This window comes from Penicillium samsonianum (assembly GCF_028829775.1).
Source record: "Penicillium samsonianum strain IBT 33392 chromosome Unknown utg000002l_segment0_segment0, whole genome shotgun sequence".
NCBI classification, from domain to species: Eukaryota; Fungi; Ascomycota; class Eurotiomycetes; order Eurotiales; family Aspergillaceae; genus Penicillium; species Penicillium samsonianum.
In genome coordinates, this window is record NW_026643260.1 from 2,116,403 (window position 1) to 2,138,129 (window position 21,727).

The window sequence follows — 21,727 nt, forward strand, 5'->3', positions numbered from 1 at the left end:
CAACACGTACAAGTAGCCTCTACGATCTAGAGCGCAAGACACAGCTGGACTGAAAGGGTATCATATGCAAACTATTGTGCGATATTACACTAACTCCAAATAATGCGTATCGTATCAAAACACCCAAAAGAAAAACCCTCACCATCACTGCTCAATACCCAAACCAAAGCCTTTAGCCTCAACATCCTCCCTGAAAGCGGACCTGACATCTTCTGCCGCAACCCTAAGCCGAACTTTACTACTGCGGTCGCCGCGAGTGGGAATCGTAGTACCCCCAAGCACGCTTTTAGAGCCAGAGCCCTGCTCCAGCGCCAGGATACCCGAGTTCATGAGCGACATGGCCGCATGGCCAAGGCTCCGCACGCGAGCACTGGGGCCTCCGCCCAGCAGGAAATCTTTCACGCCGGCGCCAGCAGCTCCAGCAACGGCGACGGCTGCATCGGCGATGCGGCGGGCTTCGTCCAGAACGTCGCCGAATGTAGATTCTGAAATGCCTGTCCGGTGGACGCGGGCTAGTAGGGCGGCGAGGAAGAGCTTTCCTGATAGTGGGAGACAGCGCAAGGATTGCTGGAGTGGAGTTGATGTAGCTTCGTGAATGGCTTGCTTGATAGTGGCGATAGTGACGCGCCCGGGTTGGCCCTTTGCAGGGGGTTTAGCGACGGCTGATTCCCCGGCTGCTTTGGCTGCGATAGCCTTGTTGCGCCGGGCGGGAGTTTTGCTGGGTGTGGGAGGCAATGATTCGGTTTCATCTTTGGCGTCATCTGCGGCAGCAGCCTCGTCGGCTGCTTGCTCGGCGATTTCAACTGCTCGACGGCAGATGTCCAAAGCTCGTCGAGCATCACCGCTGACCGCGGCTACTTTGCGACTTGCGAATTGGACGGCGTCTGGGTCAACGATATTACCCGGTACACTGGCCAGACGGGTACTGATGATTTCCATTAGATCTGTGTGACGGTATCCCGGGAATGTGATACGGGTTAAACCGAGACGACTGGAGATCTTGTTGCTTAGGGTTCTTTCGGGGAGATCCATGGTGTTTGCGACAGCCAGGACAATGAGGCGCGAGTGGCGGAGAGCAGGCCAGTTGAAGAAGTTATACATGACAGACTGATTCTTTGTGACAAGCTGATCCAACTCATCCATGAGCACAACGCAAGAGACCCGACGAGGGGAGGGATTTGAGAATTCTCTTTCGAGAAGATCTAATGCGTGCGATGGTGATACTCGGTCGCCCTTCAAGGCTTCCCACAGTAAGGAGTAGGATTGATGGGGGTCGGTGACTTTCATGCCGTTAATCTCGACAAAGATGAAATCGTCCATCTCTTCTTCATGCACGGCACCGTTTAGCTGTGCAACCACCTCACGCACCGTGGCAGTCTTGCCAGTGCCGGGGGTACCAGAGATATAGATACAAGCACCTGTACCTTCCATGATCGCAGCGCTAAGATGGTTGTATACAGTGTTGAACTCGGTCTTCCGACACGGTAATGAGTCTGGAACAGTGGAGACATGTAGCAAATTCCGAGCTTGACGGTAGGGAGAGTCGAAATGTGTGGGTGACAGGACACGGGTACCCAGAGGAGTAAACTCAAGTGGTTTTTTTACAACGATCCTGATACATGTTAGTCTTATTTCATGAGGAACATTCATTTTCGCCGTTTCCTACCGTTTATGGGTCGGAGTCATCATGGCCTTCTTGCGCTGTGATTGTGGCGTGGCATTCGTTGCTGCTAGTCGCTGCCTCTTTCTCGGGGTCGTAGGTACCGTGGTCTCTTTGGTTTCGACATACTGCGATGGCCCAAATCAGCAACTGCTTTTGTTATCGAAAGCATGTGGTTTTACTCACTTCATCGTCCGCAGCCTTCCGTTTTCTGGAAGCCTTCAAGCCATCCCTGACCCAATTGATCAGATGTTGGATGTCGTCTTCATTGTACACCTGCTCCCAGATAAATTCATCGGTATACCGTCCTTGAACCTGGTTCACGCCTCGTCGACAAACAATGCACTTGTTGTATTCCGCCAATTCGGTCTTATTCTTTGGAGGGCCATTGGGGTATTTGGCACTGAAGGCGCTCTGAGACATGACCGCCCCTTTGCCGCTGATTGATGTCAAGGGGTTGCTGTTGAAATCGAGTGTGATGTACTGTTCGTTGGGCAAGGCGTCGGTCCGGCGTTTGTTTCTTGTGCCCATGAATTCGTCGGGGGATGCGAACCACATAATATTGGCAGATTTGATGATCTCGTCTTCTTCGTCTTCATCCTCCTCTTCCAGAAATTCTGTAATGATGCCAACCCAGTCCTTTCCAGCTTCAGGGGATTTCAAGAGAATCACATCGCCCACTTTGCATTGGAATTGACCCATTTGCGCGCCGACGATTTTGCGTTTTTGGTGGGCGGGACGGGAGGATCGTCTTCGTCTACGTTTCGCCGGGGTATCATCTTTGGTTTCGGTTTCTTGGGTAATCTCTTCATTTGCGTCGTAAATCCATTCCCATGGAAGGTCCTCGACCCCTAGTTCATCATCAGAATCGTCTCGAACCAGAGCTCCCTTGGTCATCCATTGGGCGCGCTCGCGGGCACTGCGCCTCTGAGGCGTAGAGTCTGAATCGCTATCGCTCATTGGGGGTGCGAGAGATGTGACTGAACCGAAGATGCAACGGAGAAGGAGAAATCGCGCTTGACGCGTTGTCCACTTTCGTCCCTTTTAGGTTTAGTCCGGCAAGAAGGTCTGGCCAATCAAATCCATCTATCTCATAGTAAGACATGGAGTACACCTGGACATTGTAGGTACAAACTACATATAATATGGATGTTTTCAACTGATACCGTACACGTGAATTAGACTCATAAATCCACTTCAGCTCTTGCTTCAAAGACATCACTCATCTTTGCAGCATCATTATCAAACTATTAGCACCTTTCCGTCTCAGAATGGCCACGATGCAAGGTATAAATTGGATCTGCTCGTCTATTCACACTACTAGGATCATCTGATATGCTAACCGTCTAGCCTAACACTGTAGGTAGACTGTGTTTCGCTCGCTGTGCGTTCCTAAATGTCGCATTTTTGTTGTTTACCTACTAACGCCTTAGACAATCCCAAACCATTTTGATGAGTCAGCCTTGATATATTAGGTAACTATATGTAACATGGCACAGTTTCCATGGTTGATTTGAAATGCTGTAATAAATCATTGAAATAGCGAAGTTGATCACACTTGCCAGACACTTCAAAATTGCCGAGGATATACGATCGTCCATTGATATCGGAATAACAAAACTCCGAAACCCTAAAAAGTCACGAAATCCAATGTCAGATCTATATACTCCCGAGCTCCTTAGTGGATTTATTTTAATTCGGATGGGTTATATTGCACTACATATGTAATAGGAACATGGAATGTAGTGTCTCTCTTTCACCCTCCACAGCAAAACTTTTACTACAAGAACCAGGTCCGTGTATATTGCAAGAAGATTGATTTCTGTGTGTCTTGATACTTCAATATCCTCTCATTTACTGAGGAAGTCAACTACTAAGACTAGTTGGATATTCTCTAGGGTCCGCGCAGTATATACACCTGGAGAGTCTACATCTACCTAGGCCTGGGCCCCGGGGGTACTACTTACACATGTAATCAATAACTGCGACCCGCGGTTCCAACTAAGCAAGAATGGATGAATGCTCTTACTCTTTCATAATTCTCAGATAAGAAGATACATTTCAGCCTTATGTCCTCCCTGGATTCACTCTCTTTCCCCTTGCTCAACTTGGACTCATCGCCTTCTCCCTTTATCTTTCTTTTACTTTCCACCTGGGCAACGCTCCATATGTTGCGCACTCAGTCGCCCGCGGCAATCGATTTCTGCTCAGTTCCATCGTATCTTCATTGACATAGAGCGGTTTCCGTACATCTTCTATTTCTTTCAGTTTCCCGTTTGATATCTTTGAGATAGCCGTGTCACTCTCTTCATATTGGCTTATTCCAAACAATCCCTCCCGTGAGACATCGCTCTGGCCATCGAACACCTGTGGCTATCTGACTCCAGTAAGATGGCGTCTGTACCTCAGTCCTATGAAAAGGAGTAAGTTTATCTCGCGCACAGATACTTCGAAGTACGTTCCGCTAATCAATTCTGCCAGCTGGGAGCGTGTCAATGCCAAATGTAAGAGACGATTGGGGTTTCAATTATGCTTTTACGTACTGACTTAGCTAGCATGGGAACTGCCTAACTACGGCCCCGGTCCAGATTTTGGTCGGGGGACAATCTACCACCAGGACTACGATGAGTACACGGAAAATAAAGGTCCGGATTATGATGATGAGAATGATTGCGAGGACATGAAATATGACCGCCCTGCCGTTGACTATCCGCCGCACCCTACAAGTTCAACGGAACCCGTAACTGGCCGGTCTATCTCAAGTGTACCTCCTGTACCCACGCCATCGTCGATTCCAAGTCAAAGCACCTTTCCAACACCGGCACTTATTACTGGATCCAGACCAGGTCGAGCTCAGGCACCAGAGGGGCCAATCTTCAATGAGCGCGGGCCTAATACCAGCAGTACCAATGCATTCGCACGACAGCCGAATTACCCTGCGCGTAATATCAAATCAGGTCAACATACCCCTCTTAAGAGGGGACATACTGACTCACCGCAACCAGTGTTTCAGTCAAAAAAAGGCAGTGGTACTTCAACTACTTCACAATACAGAGCTAAGTATCCACCTAGCGCACAAGGGCAAAATGACTCTCATTCCAAGGCAAAGTGGCGCAAGGGCTTTCCTCCAGATGGTAAGTATGCACCCATCAACCTCCAGTCCACCATTAACGGTAAAATAGCATCTTATCGTTTGCCTTATGAGTGTCAAGTGTTCCAAGCAAAGTGAGTATATAAAGCTTTGCCGTCGTTGGTATTAGAACTAACCCAGACACTGAAGAGTTAGACAAGTAGCCACAGGAGAAACTTTCAACATCGACTTTCGCCAGAGAATTATCGAGGACACTGGTGCCTATGTGAGGATGAGCGTGGGAAACGCCAAAGTCAGTACCAGCTAAAATTCTCCAATATCTGAGATGCTCAATATACTAATAAGTCTGAAGCTCGTTCACATCTGGGGCCGACAAAACCAGGTTTTGGCGGCTCAGAATATGCTTCAGGATATGTTGAGTCGGTTAATGCAGCACCGGACTTCGCCTAAAGTATCGCGTTGGACGAAGATACACGCGCATTCAAATACGAAGGTCGCCCACGCTCGGTCGCAGGAAAGCCACGAGGAAAGATTGTCCGAGATGCGAAAGCCACCGAGAATTGCCACGGATTATACGGTATGGATAACGCCCTGCTAGCCCCAGTTTGTTTTCGTACTTTATGGAGACTAACCGACCCTTGATACTATAGCTTGCTTTCCTCTGGCCCTCGGATGGCCCCTCAATGAACTACTTTATTACTGCCCGGCGTGAGATCCTCGATATTATTCGCCTGAAATATGACGTGAACATCTACATCAAGCCTGGCATCCCGGACTACCTTTTCATGTCGGGAAATAATGAGCGAGATATGTGCATCATTACATCTCGATTCCGAGAGCTGTGGGAGAGGCTAATGGTGCAGCATGAGACGGAAATCAAGCTGTTCCTTGTTGCAGCGCCCCCGGTAGAAATTATCAGAACCCACGTCATCCTGCAAAAGTCTGGTCATCTTTCAAGACCTGTTATCTGTGGACCGGAACTGGCCCCAGACGTAGCCGCGACATGGCAGACCACTGCGGATGAGATCAAGGCCAATAACAAGAGCATTGTCACCACCCGCCTTAGGAGAGCACTGCATGTGATTCCTCAGTTCCGGGGATTCCTGCAAATGCGAGCAAAGTTCGGTTCGTTCGCGCTGCAACAGTGGCGCAAGCCGAAAGATGGCACTTCTTACGAGTTCGCCGAGTTTCGCGAGATGCTCACACATATGAACACCGAAGGGCGTTTGCTCCCGGGGTATGTTATCACACCCGCCGTAATCTGATGGTTTGCTGACTGACTTTTCTTTTAGAATCCGGTTGCAGCAAGATGAAATCTTCGACCGAGTCATGGCATCAAAATTTCTTAAGCCCTGGGGTAAAGCCAAACTCCAATCCCTCTTGAACCTGATGCCTAGGTATTCTGCCAACTTTGAGTATCAAGTGAACAATGATTCGGTGATTTGCGTGGAAGCGAAATTCTCTCTCCCTCTTGGCTCGCAGGAGTTTGAAGTCAACGGAATCCGTTGTTTCAAATCAAAACAGATCGGTGCTCCTGTTGATCGTCAGATGCCAATGCAGATCAGCATGATTGACTTTGAAAGGTTTGTTTAACCCCAGATCACTTTTGGAATTTTACTGGAAGCTGAGTTTTGAATATAGGTCCGACTGGCAACTTGAAGTGAAGGCTCTTGAACTCTGCCCCGAAAAGGATATCTCCCCCGAGCTAGAAAAATTCACGCGTTCTATTGGTTTCCAATGGAACCCAAATGCAAAGAACATTGGATGTCCCCCCCAGCGCAAGGCGAGGTTCTCATATGGTTCGCCAGTCAAGCGCTTCGTCGAAAAGGCCACAATTCAGCTGCAAGTCAAAGATTCGCCGCATGTATTCGAGCTCGCCCGCTTCGACGAGTACACATACGCGGCTGGTCACTGGTCGATGACCCCGAAAGTGTCATGGGGTGCATCACTGTTCAATCCTAGTTGGGATGATATACTAGGTGAACAGGCTGATGTCAAGGTTCTCGATATTTCTAAAGACGGGTGTCTGTCGGTGTTCTTTCCCCCGCCGGGGGATGATCAGGAACAGACGGATAAGCAGAAAACGGATGATGAGCTCCGCAAGGAGGCTGAGATCCGAAAGGTGGACGAGGAGAATCAGCTGGGCCTTTTCATGAGCACTGTCCAGAAGATTGCGCGGATGTTGGGGAATCCGGGCGCTGAGATGTCCGATCTCCTTGACACTGATCTTGGAAGTTTGTTCTAGTCGATATCAGCAAATCGTCCCGAAACCGTCACATCTCATGGGACCACAAGGGCCAACTCGAAGAAAAAAAACAAATATCACTACCGTCCGGCCTGCTTATCAAGCCGAGATCATTAGGTATGTAGCAATAATAGTTCCAATTCATATTTCAAGTTATTCCTGGTTTCCAATATCGGAGAACACCTTCGGCCCTGGATTCGTGGTCCTTTCTTCTTCTTCTCGTTCTTCCCTTATAATTCATCTCCAGTTTGCTTGTTTCAAATGGTGAGATAGAATCCGTGTATATGATTTCGATTTCTCTATGGTAAGTCATGATGACCTATTCGTACCGCGTGGGTCGAGTTTAGCCCGCTGCAGCCTGAGGAGCACCCTCTGAGAGCATCTTCTGCCTCAATGCTGTAGGAGAGAGGTTAGCAAGCGAAAAAAAGGGCTAGCTTCACAAGGCAATAGGAATCCGGCCTCCTATTATGCCGGAAGAGGTTCAACTCACTCTCTTCCACAATGCGCAGTTGCGAGCTCTTGGTCTGTACGATCTTCTCCAACTCCTGCAAGTTTGTCTCCAAGCCCTTGACCTTATCATCATAGAACGCAATCGCCTTGGGCGCAGTCTAGAAATAAAGCATACCGTCAGCTCGATCAACCCAATCACCGATATTCCTAGTGATATCCCTGTCGTCACATACCTTCTCAACATAAAATCCAGTTCCGACATCAACAAGCACCTTCTCGCGATCCGTCAAGCGGCCCTTGACGTACAGCGAGCTGGTGAGGGGCACGAGAATCTCATCGCGGCCATCGGTTCCCTTCTTCTCGTTCCCAGTCACGCCATCATTGATAGAGCGCACACAGTCACGGAACTTGGCCTGGGCGGCGCGCAGCTTCGTGTGCGAGGTGGTCAGGTGTTCCAGTTCGGAGGTGAGGCGGGTTTGGAGTGCGCGGAGCTGAGGGACGGAGAGAGAGGCGAGGTTGACTGGTTTCCGGGTGATTAGCTGGGATTTATCTCCATATGACACGGAGAGCCGGAAGCCCGCGCCGCAGTGTCACCTTGGTGTTTTGGGGGGGATCGGAGACGCACCTGAGCCTTGGGGAGCTCCGTCTGAGGATGGGGCGTTTTGCGACATTTTGGGATTCTGGGGGGAGGCTAGGTATTTTGGGGATCAATTTCCGGATCGGGACTTTTGTGTTATTGTAGATCAGGTCCTCGCATTGGGACTGTATAGGTGTTTAGGTGGTGGGGGAGCTTCAAAAAACTCCTGGGTCTTATGCGTGGTGATAGTGGGGTTAAGTGTTGGCGGGCAGAATAGTGGACGGTTGTGTTTATACACACGCACCTGACTACCTCACTTAATATGTACACCTGGACAGACCATGTCTCTTGACAATAACTAAAGACTTAAAGATTATAACGCCATACTGTATTCACAGCCTCTATATTTGTTAAAAGGTGTATTTATTAGCCATGACTAGTTAGTAAGTAGTACATGTACTGGTAGGTCAAATGTTATCTGCGGGGAAAATTAGATCACTCCGAAGATTCCCAGTTCTCCGCTCCGCTCCGTAATCCTTCTTTACCACATACCAATGGCTTCGAGACTGGCAGCATGTGAAGCTTGCAGAAAAGCAAAGGTCGCCTGTGATCATAAGCGACCAGCATGTACTCGATGTGCAAGTAACGATAGAGCTGCAATTTGCATTTACCGAACGACCCCGTTCAAGAGAAGAAGAGTGGAGAGCTCTACACCTCTGCAGTCTCCTACGTATGTGATATGTGATGCATAATTATATTCGCTTTAGTTTCACATGCTTATCGACTCTGCAGTCGGCTACCTCCGGCCCAGCCATCGTTCGCTCCAAGGAATAGTCCCTATCCTAACCCCGGCTTTCTGGGATCCTCCAGCCATGTCGCTATTTTCAACGAAATTTCCCCGCAAGACTATCATGCATCTGATACCTACAATCCTTCCGAGGACATGACTATGCTGATGCAGTCGCAGTCTACTGGCGAGAATATCTTGTTAATCCAAGGTGCGGATGTCCTCAGACAGCTGTTAAACACATTTCCTCTAGCCGCCATGAAGGATTTTGTTACTTTTTGGCTTGCAACGGGGGCAAATCTAGCTCTGGCAGAGCCTTTTACTGAGAAATGTACCGAAAACATGACGCGCCTATTCACTTCCTTCTCACAGGAAGAAAACTGGCATTTGGCATATGCCCAACGTCTAACACAAAATTCCCGGGAACCTTTGCAGTTTAGCAGCACATCCGATATGGAGACTTTCTCTGCCCAGTTCCTCGACCAGAAATTCCGATGGGAAAGTCTAGGTATCTTCCTCTCTGCTGTTAGTCGAGCAGCGATTGATATATCATTTTTCCCGCCATTGTTCAAAACCGAAAAGGATCAGTTCGTGCTTCGGAAGCTATCTACAAAACTTAGTGATCTTGCGTTGGATATTGCGCTCTCGCTGGACTGCTTAAACGACCTGCAGCTGGTCCTACAGTATGAGAACTTTATTGTACACACCCATGTTGATGGGGACCAAAGTAAGAATTCTTCCTTGATTCTGTCTGTAAAAACCCGCAGCTCATTGAGAATCTAGGCTATCATTCATGGAGTAGACTTGGGGATGTTGTGTCGTCCATGTTTGCACTTGGCTACCATGAGAATGTCGAAAAGACAAAGCCATCAATTCCGAATTTTCTTGTGGAATTACGAAAGACAGCTTGGGCCACGACATACTCAGCCGATAAAAATGTGGCTATATTCCTTGGTCGACCACCTCGGATGAGCAAGCGGTTCTGTCACTTTCAAGTACCTTTGACTCCGACAAGCTCGGATGAGGTTTCGAACACTTCACACGTTGAGGACGACGTTGTCAGATGGAAAACAGATACACCGATTTGTTATAGGTCAAGTATTCGGTGGGCGACACTCTGCTCCGCACTGAAGGAAGATATTCTCGAATTGCTTCGATGTAAGCAGCACGAGAATTTCAATCAGAAAGCTAGGTAAGCTGGAGCCCTATAATGTGGGATCCCTTCGCTGATCTGTTTGATATAGCCTCATCGGGCAAAAAGCTGAAACTCAATGGGCACACCTACCCCCTCGCTTCCGACTTTCGGGTACATTGAAAGAATGTTCTGGGGATGCATTCGAACGCGACTTTCTAGCTAGCATACGCCTCGACCAACTACATGTTCTCTTTCTACTTCAATTGGCGTTTCTCGATACGCTGACTGAGCCTGATCCATCTATACTCGATATCTCGGATCAAATGCTCTCTCTTGTAGTAGACACAATTCTTCTACGAGATCAACTGGTCAACTCTGGAACGGGACTCGTTTGGAAGGTATTTATATCTATTTTCAGGATTCGAACCTTTAATTACTGGACTAAAACCCCTTAGATCGCCCACTTCGGCCTCCCGGCTGCAGGGATTATACTCCTTTCAATGCTGAAACAACACCGCACACTAACCGAAGGAAGATCTTCATGGTCCAAAACAATACTGAATCTCGGTATCTTTGTTGCGCAGGTCCAGGTAGGGAGCATCGTTCGGCGTGGAGATCCGAACTACGCCTTAATATCCAAAGCGACACAGACGATTGAGCGATTCCTTGATTCTATACACCGTGAAGCGATACAATCCCCGACACAACCGCCTTCACATCCAGGAGAGAATGGTGACTGGGCTGCATTTTTCAGCCAGGATCTGTGTGATTTCGAGACTGACTTTTGGGAGAACCTTGCATATCATCCTTCTTTGTTGGCTTCGGACCCTAGTTTGCCTCAAATGTAGTTGATGAACACAGTAATACACAATAAGAATATATTATATAGGTATTGACTGTCAAATCTTTACTGGTATTCACCATCGGATATGAAATTGTTTCAAGCACCCGTGGATACATCCACATAAAGAACAACCTCATCTGCATCTATTAATATTCACTAATGTGTAGCAAGTCAGTTAAAATAATCATATCCGCTGTATCAAATAATCGAAGCTCGGAAATAAAAACAGCAGTCTAATATACAACCAAGTAACATATCAAAAACAAATCCAATGACGCCGAAGTCTGGCATTGTCTATATATTATAATCGCATTTGGTCTTTCCCCTTCTTCTGTTTTGGTTTGAATTTCATATCCATACACCATGGGCTGTGCTGGATAGTTATATATTAGATCACTCACCTATCACCGAACCCTCTTAGAGCTCTTCATCTTGTTCCTGTGGAGTAGGTTCACGACCCATTCGACCGAGATAATCTCGCATCGTAGACCACACACTGTTATCTGGCTCGTCAGACTTATTCTTAACCTTATAAGGCTTAGCCTTTCTATCCATCAGGGTATCACCATCAGCATCCAGACTTTGTTCCTCATTTGAAGACGAGTCACTTAGAGTAGTGAACTTCGTCCATTCAGTATTCTCCTTTGGTGACCGAGAGGCGTTCGATCTCTTCTTTGGTGGCGTGGGAGGGTGCGTGTCCTCGTCGTCATCCCTAGCTCGCTTGCGATTAGCACGTTCAATAGTGCGTGTGAAAGCGTCGAGGTCAATGCGAGGCGGAGATGGAGCTTCCATATCATCAGCCTTATAGTAGCCCTCTTGTGGTTCGTCTGGGATAGGAGCGTGAAGAGCTTCTGGTGCAACAACGGGAGGAAGATCTGGATTGGGACCAATGCTAGGCTGGATTAGAGGACCAGGAGAGGGAATGGGGCCAAGGGAAAGGGAAGGGGTACTGAGAGGAGCGCTAGTGTTAGTAAGAGCCGCACCGGAATTCTTAGCAATTGCCTCTGTAGCAGCCTTAGCAGCAGGATTAACAGGAAGTGCCGGACCAGGGGCAGGAGCAGGAATTGAAGCAGGAGCAGGACCAGGGGCAGGGTCACGAGCAGGAGCACGACGAGCACAATCAGGGGTATTAGCAGGAACACGAGCAGAGACATGAGTAGAGACATGAGCAGGAACAGGAGCAGGGACAGGAAGGGCAGGGGCAGGAGCAGGGGCACGAGCATGAGCATGAGCACGACGAGCACGACTAGGGGTATTAGCAGGGACAGGAGTAGGGACACGAGTAGGGACAGGAGCAGGGACAGGAGCAGGGACAGGAGCAGGGACAGGAGCAGGGATAGGAACAGGGGCAAGAGCAGGGGCAGGGGCAGGAGCACGAGCACGAGCAGGAGCGCGACGAGCACGATCAGGGGTATTAGCAGGGACACGAGCAGAGACATGAGCAGGAGCGAGGGCAAGGGCAGGGCCAGGAGCAGGAGCAAGAGCAGGCCCAGGTCCAGGGACAGGAGCAGGAGCAGTAGGAGGTCTAGGGGCAAGGCCACCTGCAGGAGCAGGGAGAGGGACAACTTCGACAATAGGATAATTCATATTGACGACTTTCCATGCAGGATCAGTGAAGCGGTAATATCGGAGAACATCGTACATACGCTCGGTAAGCTCCGCTGGATCTGGGACATGAGCACGAACTATGGCTGGCAACTCATTTTGCCTAGCGGTGAGCTTACGTCTGATATCAAATCCTTTCTTACCTTTAAATGTTGAGTTCCAGTTATTTCCCTTGCTAAGAGAGTCGTGCAACATGGGATTGTAGATCTCTCGAATCAAGTGGAGGACGGCCCGTCGTTCGACATGATCCGTGTCCATGTCGATACCAAGTGATGCCCAAACAGGACCCTCAAACTTTGTGCTCATATTCACTTTGAAATCCATGATTACTCGAGCCATATTGGAAGATGTTGATGAGAGGTGATTTCATAGAAGTTGGGCTGTTGGGTCGGGCTGTTAGACTGTTAGACAGTTGGCTTATTGATTGTATCGTTGGCTCGTTGGCTTGGAATTGTTTGGAATGGTTGATGATAATGATGGTTTAGGTAGAATGTCTCGACTACTAAATACTCGAGAGACTCTTTGTGACTTCTTAGATTATTGCAAGCATGGCCTATTTATTTTGGGAGACACAAAGGAACATATTCTTGTCAAAGAATGCCCTTTTAGAACAAAGCGATGTATTGATGAGATAGCAAATCCAAACAATGTATTTATCGACTATGAACCAGTCAAGGATGTAACCTGCAAGCTATTGTTTCTCTTCATATAGAAACAAAGGAAGAAAAAGGGAGAAAGTGCCCAAGAATAACCAGAGCCCTCATTTAGAAACAGAAGGAACAAACCAAACTCTTGAAGGAAAAATACTAGGAATGAAGTTTAAGTCTGTCTTTCACCACATTAATCTATAAATAGCGCTTAACGCAAACACAATAATCATTCCCAAAGAAGATGGTTCCCAAGATGATAGATTATCCGTATAGTATACCTGCTGCCTTTTCAACTTGATTATCAGCCGCTTAAACTGCAATTTGATATGAGACCGAATATGGAAGCGAAGATGCGCAAAACCAAAATTTTGACAAATGTCCATGACAGCATAATATCCACAGCCAGCTCTGCGACAGCATACAGAGTGGCCTCCGGGTGACCGCCAATGCTTAATGCAACCTGGGCGGTTGATGTAAGATACCTAAATTAGAACACCTATGTTGTAAAGACTCCACACGGCGCATATATTATTAGTGTTTCGATTAGAGCCCTGGCTTTAGGAGCGATTCATCCACTTGGGAGCTAGCACTTGCATTGTCATTTTGCATGGCTGATTATAACTCATCCGAAAGTATATCCTGATTGTTTGTTCAGTCTCGGGAAGCCTTCATGAATGCGGAATCGAAGAGAACAGGACTGCCTAGTGCTAGAACTGGTAGAACGCTCAATAATAATTCAGGCTCTTACCAACTTCTGGCGCATCCATTACCATAGGAATAGCATGCTGAGATAATTCCTTGGTCGGTCCAATCCCGGAGAGCATGAGGAACTGTGGTGTCCGGAGGGTACCGGCTGCGAGGATGACCTCTTTCCGTGCACCAAAGCGCCGACTATCTAACAATATCACCCCAGGTTGTCTTCGGTAAGCTCAAGCCGATGAAATATGGCTTCGGTAAGAACCCGTACTCCTTCTAGATGGTAAACGTGCTGTGTTGTTTGACGCTTTTCATTATGCCATGTCTCCAGGAATTCCCTGGCACAATATGTATTCCATGAGCTACGATCTGGATTATATTGAACTCCTCCATGCCTCTTTGATTGGCTTCCGAGGAGGATATTTTCGCTTGGGGTCGCTCTTAGAGACTGAGGTAATATGAAGCGGACCACCAAACCTGTGTTGCTTGGGGTCTGCTTCGGTGTCGAGAAATGACTTGGTTCTTAGGAAGTAGGGAAGCAATCCGTTATAACTCCATCGCTGGTCTCCGAATATTCTAGCCCAGTCATTGTAGTCGGCTGCATTACCCCGACTCCAGCCCCCAAAGTTGATCACGCTTCCCCCTCCCAAGCCATTCCTGGCGTGGACCTCGTGTGCTCGATTCTCGGGTTTGGGTTGGGGGCTGAGCCTTATAAGTTCAGTTAAGCTCCGAGCCAAGCAAAGAGAAGAGACTTGGGAGGGTCTGGTCGTTGGTATTTGTGGAGGGGTCACTGTGTGCCTCGGACAAGGATGTCGAGGGACGGGTTCCGTTGCTTAAGGCGCGAGGCAAACACATACCCTGTCAGCCCAACACATATAATAATGTAATCGGTTTCAGATAAAGGTGACTTCGTCCTTTGCCGGATCATGGAAGACCGATATTCACAATGGACTTCAGAAAAGAATTCAATCCCCCAGATAATGTTCAAAGTTTCATCCAGGAATATAGTCATATATCTCCATGGCTTGGCGGCTGAACAGACAAGGGCTGGGCATAATCATGTGATTCGGATATATCCGATGCTGACTGCAGTCTTACACGTTTTTCGTCATATCCATGCCGCAGATGCAGGGATCCGAAAGTAACATTCACCTCCTTTTCAGCTTTACGAGAGAATCAAACTGGCAACCGGCCACTTGTAATAAAACATGCGTTATATTTTCTAGCCTATTCCCCTTAGGAACACATCCATGGATTCTATGTCGCATGACTCAAAAGGCCGAGCCTTGGCCTACATGATTTTTCCTTCCCCCGCATTCGCTTTGACATGGTCGATTCAGCGATGATCGATGACTACTGTCAGACTTGGGTTGATTTCGAAATTCGGACAACTAACTGCCTTAGACTCTTTCTAACCTCACTTTACACTCTTTTGATCTATGCCGGTGGCGTCCCAACTTAGAAATGCAATATTATGGTGTTCTGCCTGTGACTTGGCCCCCGGGTGCTATGATCTCCTTTAGCGTCTTAGTGCTGACGGGTGGTCTAATGTGGCCATCCTTGGAATAAAGCCAAAGGATTTTTTGGGGCTGATCTGCAGCCGTGCTCACCCCACGGGGCAAGTTTGGTCTCTTTTTATATTCTGTGGGGTAGCCAATCTTTTCCCTAAAGTTTTTCGAAACGTAAAGTAAAAGACCTCCTGAATCTGAAAAGCGACCAAAAGGCTCCTCGTCATGGATGAAAAGTCGCCTAAGGGTGATCATCCTCACTATGAGCATGCGACTCCGGCTAAGACAGAGCTGGTTGAGGCGGCCAACCCTGATGCACCTGAGCGCCGCCAGGCTGCCGGTATCAACATCGTTCAGAATCCGTTGACGGTAAGTCTACAACTGAAATCCCCACCATCTTTCATGGTCGTGTCGAGCATGAATGCTGACTACTGTCTTTGTGTCCATAGCGCAGCTCCAAGGAGCAAGCTATTATCGATGCCCGAGAGTACGCCGAATCGCATAATATGAGCGAGTACGCCGATCTATTTGGCCGGGCTGCTGTAGTTGCGCGGAGCCCCAAAGAATTCCCATCGGCCCCCGAAATTGATGAAGAGGAGCGCACCGCGCTCGCATACGAGAGGGACCATAAATGGCACGGCCCGTGGATGCTCTGGTACTCAATTGGTTTGTGTGCTATCGGAGCTGCCACACAAGGATGGGATCAGACTGGATCCAACGGTGCCAACTTGTCCTTCCCTGAGGAATTCGGTATTGCCGGTAAAGGCAAAGATGAATGGATTGTGGGAATCGTCAACTCCATCATTTTCTTGACCGCTGGTCTCATGTAAGTATAGCACCAGTGAGGATCCTTTTCCTTTTATATTTTGCAACTGACATTGTGCATAGTGGTGCTTGGATTGTCGATCCTCTTAATCACTATTTGGGCCGACGAGGTGAGATTTTCGTCACTGCTCTCTGTCTCACTGCCACGCCAATTGGATCTGGTTTCGCACAGTCATGGCAAGGACTCTTCGCTGCACGGTTTGTAATGGGTATCGGCATCGGTGCAAAGAACGCCACGGTGCCCATCTACTCGGCTGAGATGGCTCCGGCCAGGACTCGAGGTGCTCTTGTCATGTTCTGGCAACTTTGGGTCGTAGCTGGTAAGTATCTCTCATCTCTGATAAAGAAACATGGCTAACCTCCAGTGCAGGTATTTTCTTGGGCTTTGCTGCCAACGTTATCGTCAAAGACGTCAAAGATATCGCTTGGCGTCTCCAACTCGGTTCCGCATTCATTCCATCTTTCATCCTCGGCATCGGAATATTTTTCTGTCCTGAGTCTCCTCGCTGGCTTATGAAGCATAACAGGCATGATGAAGGATTCCAGTCTATGTTGCGCTTGCGAGCTCATCCAATTATCGCCGCGAGAGACTTCTATTATTCATACGTTATCTATGAAGAAGAACTCAAGGAGGCTAGAGGCGCAGGCTATTTCTCCCGTCTGTGGGACTGTTTTGCCGTCCCCAGAATCAGACGGGCTAATTATGGTGCCTCGACTGTTATGATTGCGCAGCAAATGTGCGGTATCAACAGTAAGTTGTGTCTTATCTCGTGAGAGTAGAGAGTAGCCAGCGCTAACAGCTTTTAGTCATTTCATTCTACAGTTCAACCATCTTCCGGGACGTCGGCTACACAGAAGACCAGGCTTTATATGCGTCTCTTGGCTACGGTGCTATCCAAGTCGTGTCCACCATCCCTACTTTGTTCCTGATCGACACTAAAGGCCGAAGAACCCTGACTTTGATTGTGAGTTGTTCCGGGAGTTCTGGCTGAATATCACTGACCATTGTTCTTACGAAGACATTCCCCTTGATGTGCATCTTCCTGCTAGCTGGTGGTCTCTCTCTATTGAACAAGACAGAGAACCATGCCGCGATGATTGCACCAGTTGCCTTGTAAGTGTGGTGATTATTTCCACTGTGTCTGAGCATAGGCTGATTGATATCTCCGACTAGGTTTGTGTATTTGTTTACTATTGCCTACTCCTTGGGCGAAGGACCAGTCGCTTTCCAATACTCTGCTGAGGTATTCCCGACCATTCAGCGAGAACAAGGAATGGCGTGGGCTGTTTGCATAAACAATACTTTTGGTGAGTATTCCAAACATCAAATACAGCTAGCATCCCATTAACGAAGTCTTCTCCAGCTGGTGTTCTTAGTCTAACCTTCCCTCGAATGATGACTGTGATGACCAAAACTGGTGCTTGTAAGTTGACACTTCTGAACCATGGTGTCCAAATAGCTGACCGTTGTTTTAGTTGGCTTCTATGCTGGTCTTAACCTCATCGCTTGGTTTATGATTTTCTGCTTTGTCAGGGAGACCAAGCAGCTGACTCTAGAAGAACTGGATCGTAAGTCGAGTCTCGAATCTATGTAAATGTGTATATACTGACATATATATTGCAGAGGTGTTCTCGGTGCCGACCAAAAAGTTCATTCACTATGAGCTGACTGTGTGGCTTCCTTGGTGGATCAAGCGATATATCTTGAGAAAGAACATTGAAAGACCACCCCAAATCATCGCACTAGGTGAAGGGGTCAGATAAATGCGCACAGAGTTCTATGCTGGATATCTTCAGACAGCGACTGTTGGTTTGGTTGGGTTGATGCCTTTTCTATCACTGGTAACTTGGTATTTTCTTGGTCCTACCTCAATGAGGTAGAGTGATCTACATGATAACCGCAATAATTCCTGTCGTTACATATGCAGAATATATTTCTAGTGTTGTCCAATAACTCTTGAGGCAGTGATATCATACCTCTATCATGTTCATGTAGGTAAACAAAGGGCATTACGCAGCGGTATAGGTGCCATGCGACAAAACCCCTTTTTCGGGTAATATTGATGCCTGAATTAAGGCTGCGAGAAAAATGAAGATAATTACTTGAACTAACTAGTCCACAGCCCCAGGGGTATTATAGTGGCCTTAATAAGCAACGTACCCTAGTTCTGTTAGCTGATCCTCGAAGTATAAAAATGAAGCTTTTGACACCATACAAATTTATATATCACCACTTTTTAGGTGGTTTACTACAAAAAACCTTTATTAAGTGCTATATACCACCTAAAAGGTAATGATATATGAATTGTACGGAGTATAGTGTCAAAAGCTTCATTTTAATATATAGATACAAGAATTGTCGGCCGCCTATATGGCTATGTTAAGTCTTTTTTAGTAGTCTTTTATAGTACCTAGGTAGTCTTCTCAGATACTCTTTTTAGATGTCTTTTAGATGTCCTTTTTAGTAGACCTCTTCAGTGGTCTTCTCAGATTCTTCTCAGTTTGTCTTTTTGGATGTCTGTTTTCATAGATATTTTCTCCCCCTTCTTAGTACATAGCTAGACGGCGGAAAAAGGCTTAATTTATGAAATGGACTTTTCTATAGCAGTCGAGGTTCTAGGGATAATCAGGCATTAAGGAATCAATATTACCCGCAAAGGGGGATTTGTCGCATGGCACCTATACTGCTGCGTAGGCATTCTTTGGGCAGGAACGAATCGGCACATGTTCAGATTTCCAACTTGGGGTCAAAGACACTCTCGTCTCCAGGTATATTCCTCAACTTGTATTTTCATATCCTTTCACTACAGTCATGGACCAAACATGGACAGAATGGCGACATTTGATCGAAGGGATCGATCCAGCGACAACAGAACCAGAAGCTCCAAGGCGCATACAGTTTACACTGGCAGAGAACCAACTTTCATCACCACCGCCCAACATCCCACTGATCCCACATCTTCTGAGCGTCCATCATGCCTTCGCACAAGCGCTGAGGATCAACGTAGGTTTAATGATTTGGCCAGAGGCCTGGTTCCCAGGGGATGACCGACTGTGCCCCTTGTATCTCCGGCCTTGGATTCAATTTCCTCAACTCCAAGAAGAGATGTGGAAGAAAATCCTCAATGCGTCCGAACTTGTCAATGCATGTGTTTTCCCTCCACAATCCTCCATTCAATACACCGCTCAAATACTGCAATGGTACACGGTGCATTCGGAAGAAACTTTGAAGCAATTTGCACACAGAACGCTGGACGATTTCCTCGCACTGATTGTTAATTTTATCGAACATGAGGACACACTGCGATACAGGTTCAATGTCCGCGGACACCTGAAATTCGACCGCCCGCGTGATTGCTGCGTTTCTGTTACGAAATTCGGATTCGAAGAGCCAGCGTACGCAGTCTTATACATTCCATCATTTTGTCTGACTTTGCCCGAACTGATTGCAGGGTTGCGCGCCACATCACCGATGCAGTCCTTTGACAAAGAACCCAATACATTTGAGGAACATGCCACCGCCATGGTGGTCCATGCGATCGTTCGAATCTATTCAAGGATGATTTGCTCTGGACGCCGGTATGGGTATATCTACACAGGAGAGGCCTTGGTATTTCTTCACATCCCTCCAAGGGACTCCAGCGCTGTCGAATACTATCTCTGTGTTCCTGGTCGAGACGTCGTTTCTCTTGATTATGATCCACATGCAAAATGGGTTCGCCGTACGGCCTTGGGCCAAGTCCTCGCTTTCGCACTACAATCTTTAGCTGCCACACCACCATCGCAGGAATGGCATGACGAAGTTTATCAATCGTACCGTCCGCTCGAACACGATTACTCAATTTTCATGCCCCAAGCCCCGGATGACCTTCGATTCCGCGCACCAGCAGAGTTTATGTATGAGAACTCATTCTGGCCTAGATTCTGGGCAAATCTTCTGGATACAATCATAACAACGGACTATGAAAGCTGCGGTTCAGAAAGCACCGAGTTGTCCGACATTTGCAAGCCTTACTGTACCCAGGCATGCCTCCGTGGCACCTTTGAAAAGGATGTTCTGGATGAAAATTGTCCCAACGTTGCTCAGCACGGCACAGAAAGACATCAAATCAACTCACAGGAAATCTGCGACATGATGAACGAACAACTTCGAGAGAACCGGTATAGAGGATTCCAGCAGTTGCACATCATTGGCCGAACCTGTTATCTAATTAAAGCAACGTTGGTGTCTCATGGGTACACCGTGTTGATCAAGGCCACCGGCACCAGACAATCGCGCAGGCTACTCGTTGAATTGAGTAACTATCAGAATCTGATGCCGTTGCAGGGATATCAAATTCCTGTATGTCTTGGGATGTTTTTACCCAAGATCCCATATTGGTATCATGGGGTTGAAATGAACTACATGATGCTCCTCAGCTGGTCTGGAATTCGAACGGATCAACATGCTACCCTTGAATCGCGTCAGTACCTTGAACTGGAGAAGTGGAAACTTGAGGACAAACTTCAAGAACATGGAGTGGTTCAGAAAGATGCAGCTTTCCGCAACGTGCTGTGGAATCCCACGTCACAATCCTTTGTGATGATCGACTTGGAAGATTTAAAGTGGCTGAACGGCACTCCAGAGGGGTCCAAGCGGCATGGAAGCCAGGACACACAATCCAGCAGAGAAGAGATCCGGTCCAGTGGCTACCTTGGAGATGATGACAAGTAACCTTCGATTTTGGCGTTCGCAAAAGACATTGTGAGTAGGAGTTGGTCGGGTTGGAAGAAAAAGCACCGCAAAAGATTCTATATTTATTCTCAACGCTATCTTTATTCTGGTTGCCCTCTTCTTTGTTGGCTGTAAAGTCTCTTGAATCCCGTATAATATGGTTGCAGTGCGAGAAATCAAAACAAAAATCGTGATCACTCCAGATCGAAAGTCTAGTAGGCACATATTAGCACTGCACGATCATTACTTCACACCGCGAATAAACATACCATATCAAACCAAACACCGCCAGCAAATGTGGACTGACTTTTCCCTTGGCTCTTAAACCCAGAACTCTCATAAAAGTTGACCAAGTAGTCATGTGCAATAAGCACAACCCTGCTCGCCCCAAAACACCCTCTCCCGATATGCTCTAGATACGCCCGGACAAGAGCTCTCCCAACCTTCTTGCCCTGATAATCCGGCGAAATGGCAACAGAGTGAATCGCAATGCTATCACCATACTTATGATTCCCGATTAACTCATCATTGACAAAGACAGGCTCATCATCCAGTGATCGCCAATTCTCCGGCATTGACATCGATCCGTCGGTGATACGTGTATAGGGAGAGCGGACTGCAATGACATGTCCAATGAGTGTAGGTGAAGCTGGGTCTTGCTCATTCTCAACGAAGAGTCCAAGGCATAGTTCCGGGCATGCTCCCAGGCGATAACGGAACTTGGTCCGTGTTAGAAGAAACAATGGAACAATCTCGGGAACTGCTCGTTTGGCTCAGACTCTGGGTGTGGCTTACCTTTTCTTCAGAGCATCGCTCTGCCTTTGTAAAGGCTTCCTCGACGGCTACGCAGATCTTCACGTCTTCCTTGCTCAGAGTCCGGGTGAAGGCATTGGATCCGCCGAGGCTTGGGATGTGGATGTTGGTCTTGTGCATAGTGAGA

The 21,727-nt window shown here is 47.6% G+C and overlaps 8 protein-coding genes across 8 annotated transcripts; 4 read left to right on the forward strand and 4 right to left on the reverse strand.

Annotated features, from left to right (window-relative positions):
* Positions 1 to 144: 144 nt before the first annotated feature.
* On the reverse strand, positions 145 to 2,620 carry N7471_002650 (origin recognition complex subunit 1; the record flags this gene model as incomplete). The annotated part of the gene is made up of 3 exons (XM_057275370.1): positions 145 to 1,612; positions 1,667 to 1,788; positions 1,847 to 2,620. The coding sequence occupies 3 exons, from the start codon at positions 2,618 to 2,620 to the stop codon at positions 145 to 147; spliced, it is 2,364 nt and encodes a 787-aa protein (XP_057140008.1).
* Positions 2,621 to 4,051: 1,431 nt separating this feature from the next.
* Positions 4,052 to 6,996, forward strand: N7471_002651 (uncharacterized protein; the record flags this gene model as incomplete). The annotated part of the gene is made up of 9 exons (XM_057275371.1): positions 4,052 to 4,083; positions 4,142 to 4,164; positions 4,216 to 4,794; positions 4,843 to 4,885; positions 4,941 to 5,043; positions 5,104 to 5,328; positions 5,402 to 5,988; positions 6,044 to 6,334; positions 6,393 to 6,996. 9 exons carry the CDS (start codon positions 4,052 to 4,054, stop codon positions 6,994 to 6,996), a joined length of 2,487 nt encoding a protein of 828 aa, XP_057140009.1.
* A 343-nt stretch (positions 6,997 to 7,339) lies between these two features.
* On the reverse strand, positions 7,340 to 8,117 carry N7471_002652 (prefoldin subunit 5; the record flags this gene model as incomplete). The annotated part of the gene is made up of 4 exons (XM_057275372.1): positions 7,340 to 7,392; positions 7,487 to 7,604; positions 7,680 to 7,966; positions 8,072 to 8,117. The coding sequence occupies 4 exons, from the start codon at positions 8,115 to 8,117 to the stop codon at positions 7,340 to 7,342; spliced, it is 504 nt and encodes a 167-aa protein (XP_057140010.1).
* Positions 8,118 to 8,577: 460 nt separating this feature from the next.
* On the forward strand, positions 8,578 to 10,793 carry N7471_002653 (uncharacterized protein; the record flags this gene model as incomplete). Its single annotated transcript, XM_057275373.1, has 5 exons — positions 8,578 to 8,753; positions 8,816 to 9,537; positions 9,594 to 10,002; positions 10,055 to 10,343; positions 10,401 to 10,793. 5 exons carry the CDS (start codon positions 8,578 to 8,580, stop codon positions 10,791 to 10,793), a joined length of 1,989 nt encoding a protein of 662 aa, XP_057140011.1.
* A 413-nt stretch (positions 10,794 to 11,206) lies between these two features.
* N7471_002654 (uncharacterized protein) lies at positions 11,207 to 12,733 on the reverse strand (the record flags this gene model as incomplete). The annotated part of the gene is made up of 2 exons (XM_057275374.1): positions 11,207 to 11,793; positions 12,436 to 12,733. The coding sequence occupies 2 exons, from the start codon at positions 12,731 to 12,733 to the stop codon at positions 11,207 to 11,209; spliced, it is 885 nt and encodes a 294-aa protein (XP_057140012.1).
* A 2,698-nt stretch (positions 12,734 to 15,431) lies between these two features.
* On the forward strand, positions 15,432 to 17,837 carry N7471_002655 (Major facilitator superfamily domain general substrate transporter; the record flags this gene model as incomplete). The annotated part of the gene is made up of 10 exons (XM_057275375.1): positions 15,432 to 15,617; positions 15,698 to 16,074; positions 16,137 to 16,393; positions 16,444 to 16,824; positions 16,881 to 17,038; positions 17,093 to 17,187; positions 17,248 to 17,381; positions 17,438 to 17,497; positions 17,550 to 17,642; positions 17,698 to 17,837. Exons 1-10 carry the CDS (start codon positions 15,474 to 15,476, stop codon positions 17,835 to 17,837), a joined length of 1,839 nt encoding a protein of 612 aa, XP_057140013.1. The 5' UTR covers positions 15,432 to 15,473.
* Positions 17,838 to 18,885: 1,048 nt separating this feature from the next.
* N7471_002656 (uncharacterized protein) lies at positions 18,886 to 20,787 on the forward strand (the record flags this gene model as incomplete). The annotated part of the gene is made up of 1 exon (XM_057275376.1): positions 18,886 to 20,787. One exon carries the CDS (start codon positions 18,886 to 18,888, stop codon positions 20,785 to 20,787), a length of 1,902 nt encoding a protein of 633 aa, XP_057140014.1.
* A 194-nt stretch (positions 20,788 to 20,981) lies between these two features.
* Positions 20,982 to 21,720, reverse strand: N7471_002657 (uncharacterized protein; the record flags this gene model as incomplete). Its single annotated transcript, XM_057275377.1, has 3 exons — positions 20,982 to 20,999; positions 21,057 to 21,506; positions 21,583 to 21,720. The coding sequence occupies 3 exons, from the start codon at positions 21,718 to 21,720 to the stop codon at positions 20,982 to 20,984; spliced, it is 606 nt and encodes a 201-aa protein (XP_057140015.1).
* Between the last annotated feature and the right edge of the window lie 7 nt (positions 21,721 to 21,727).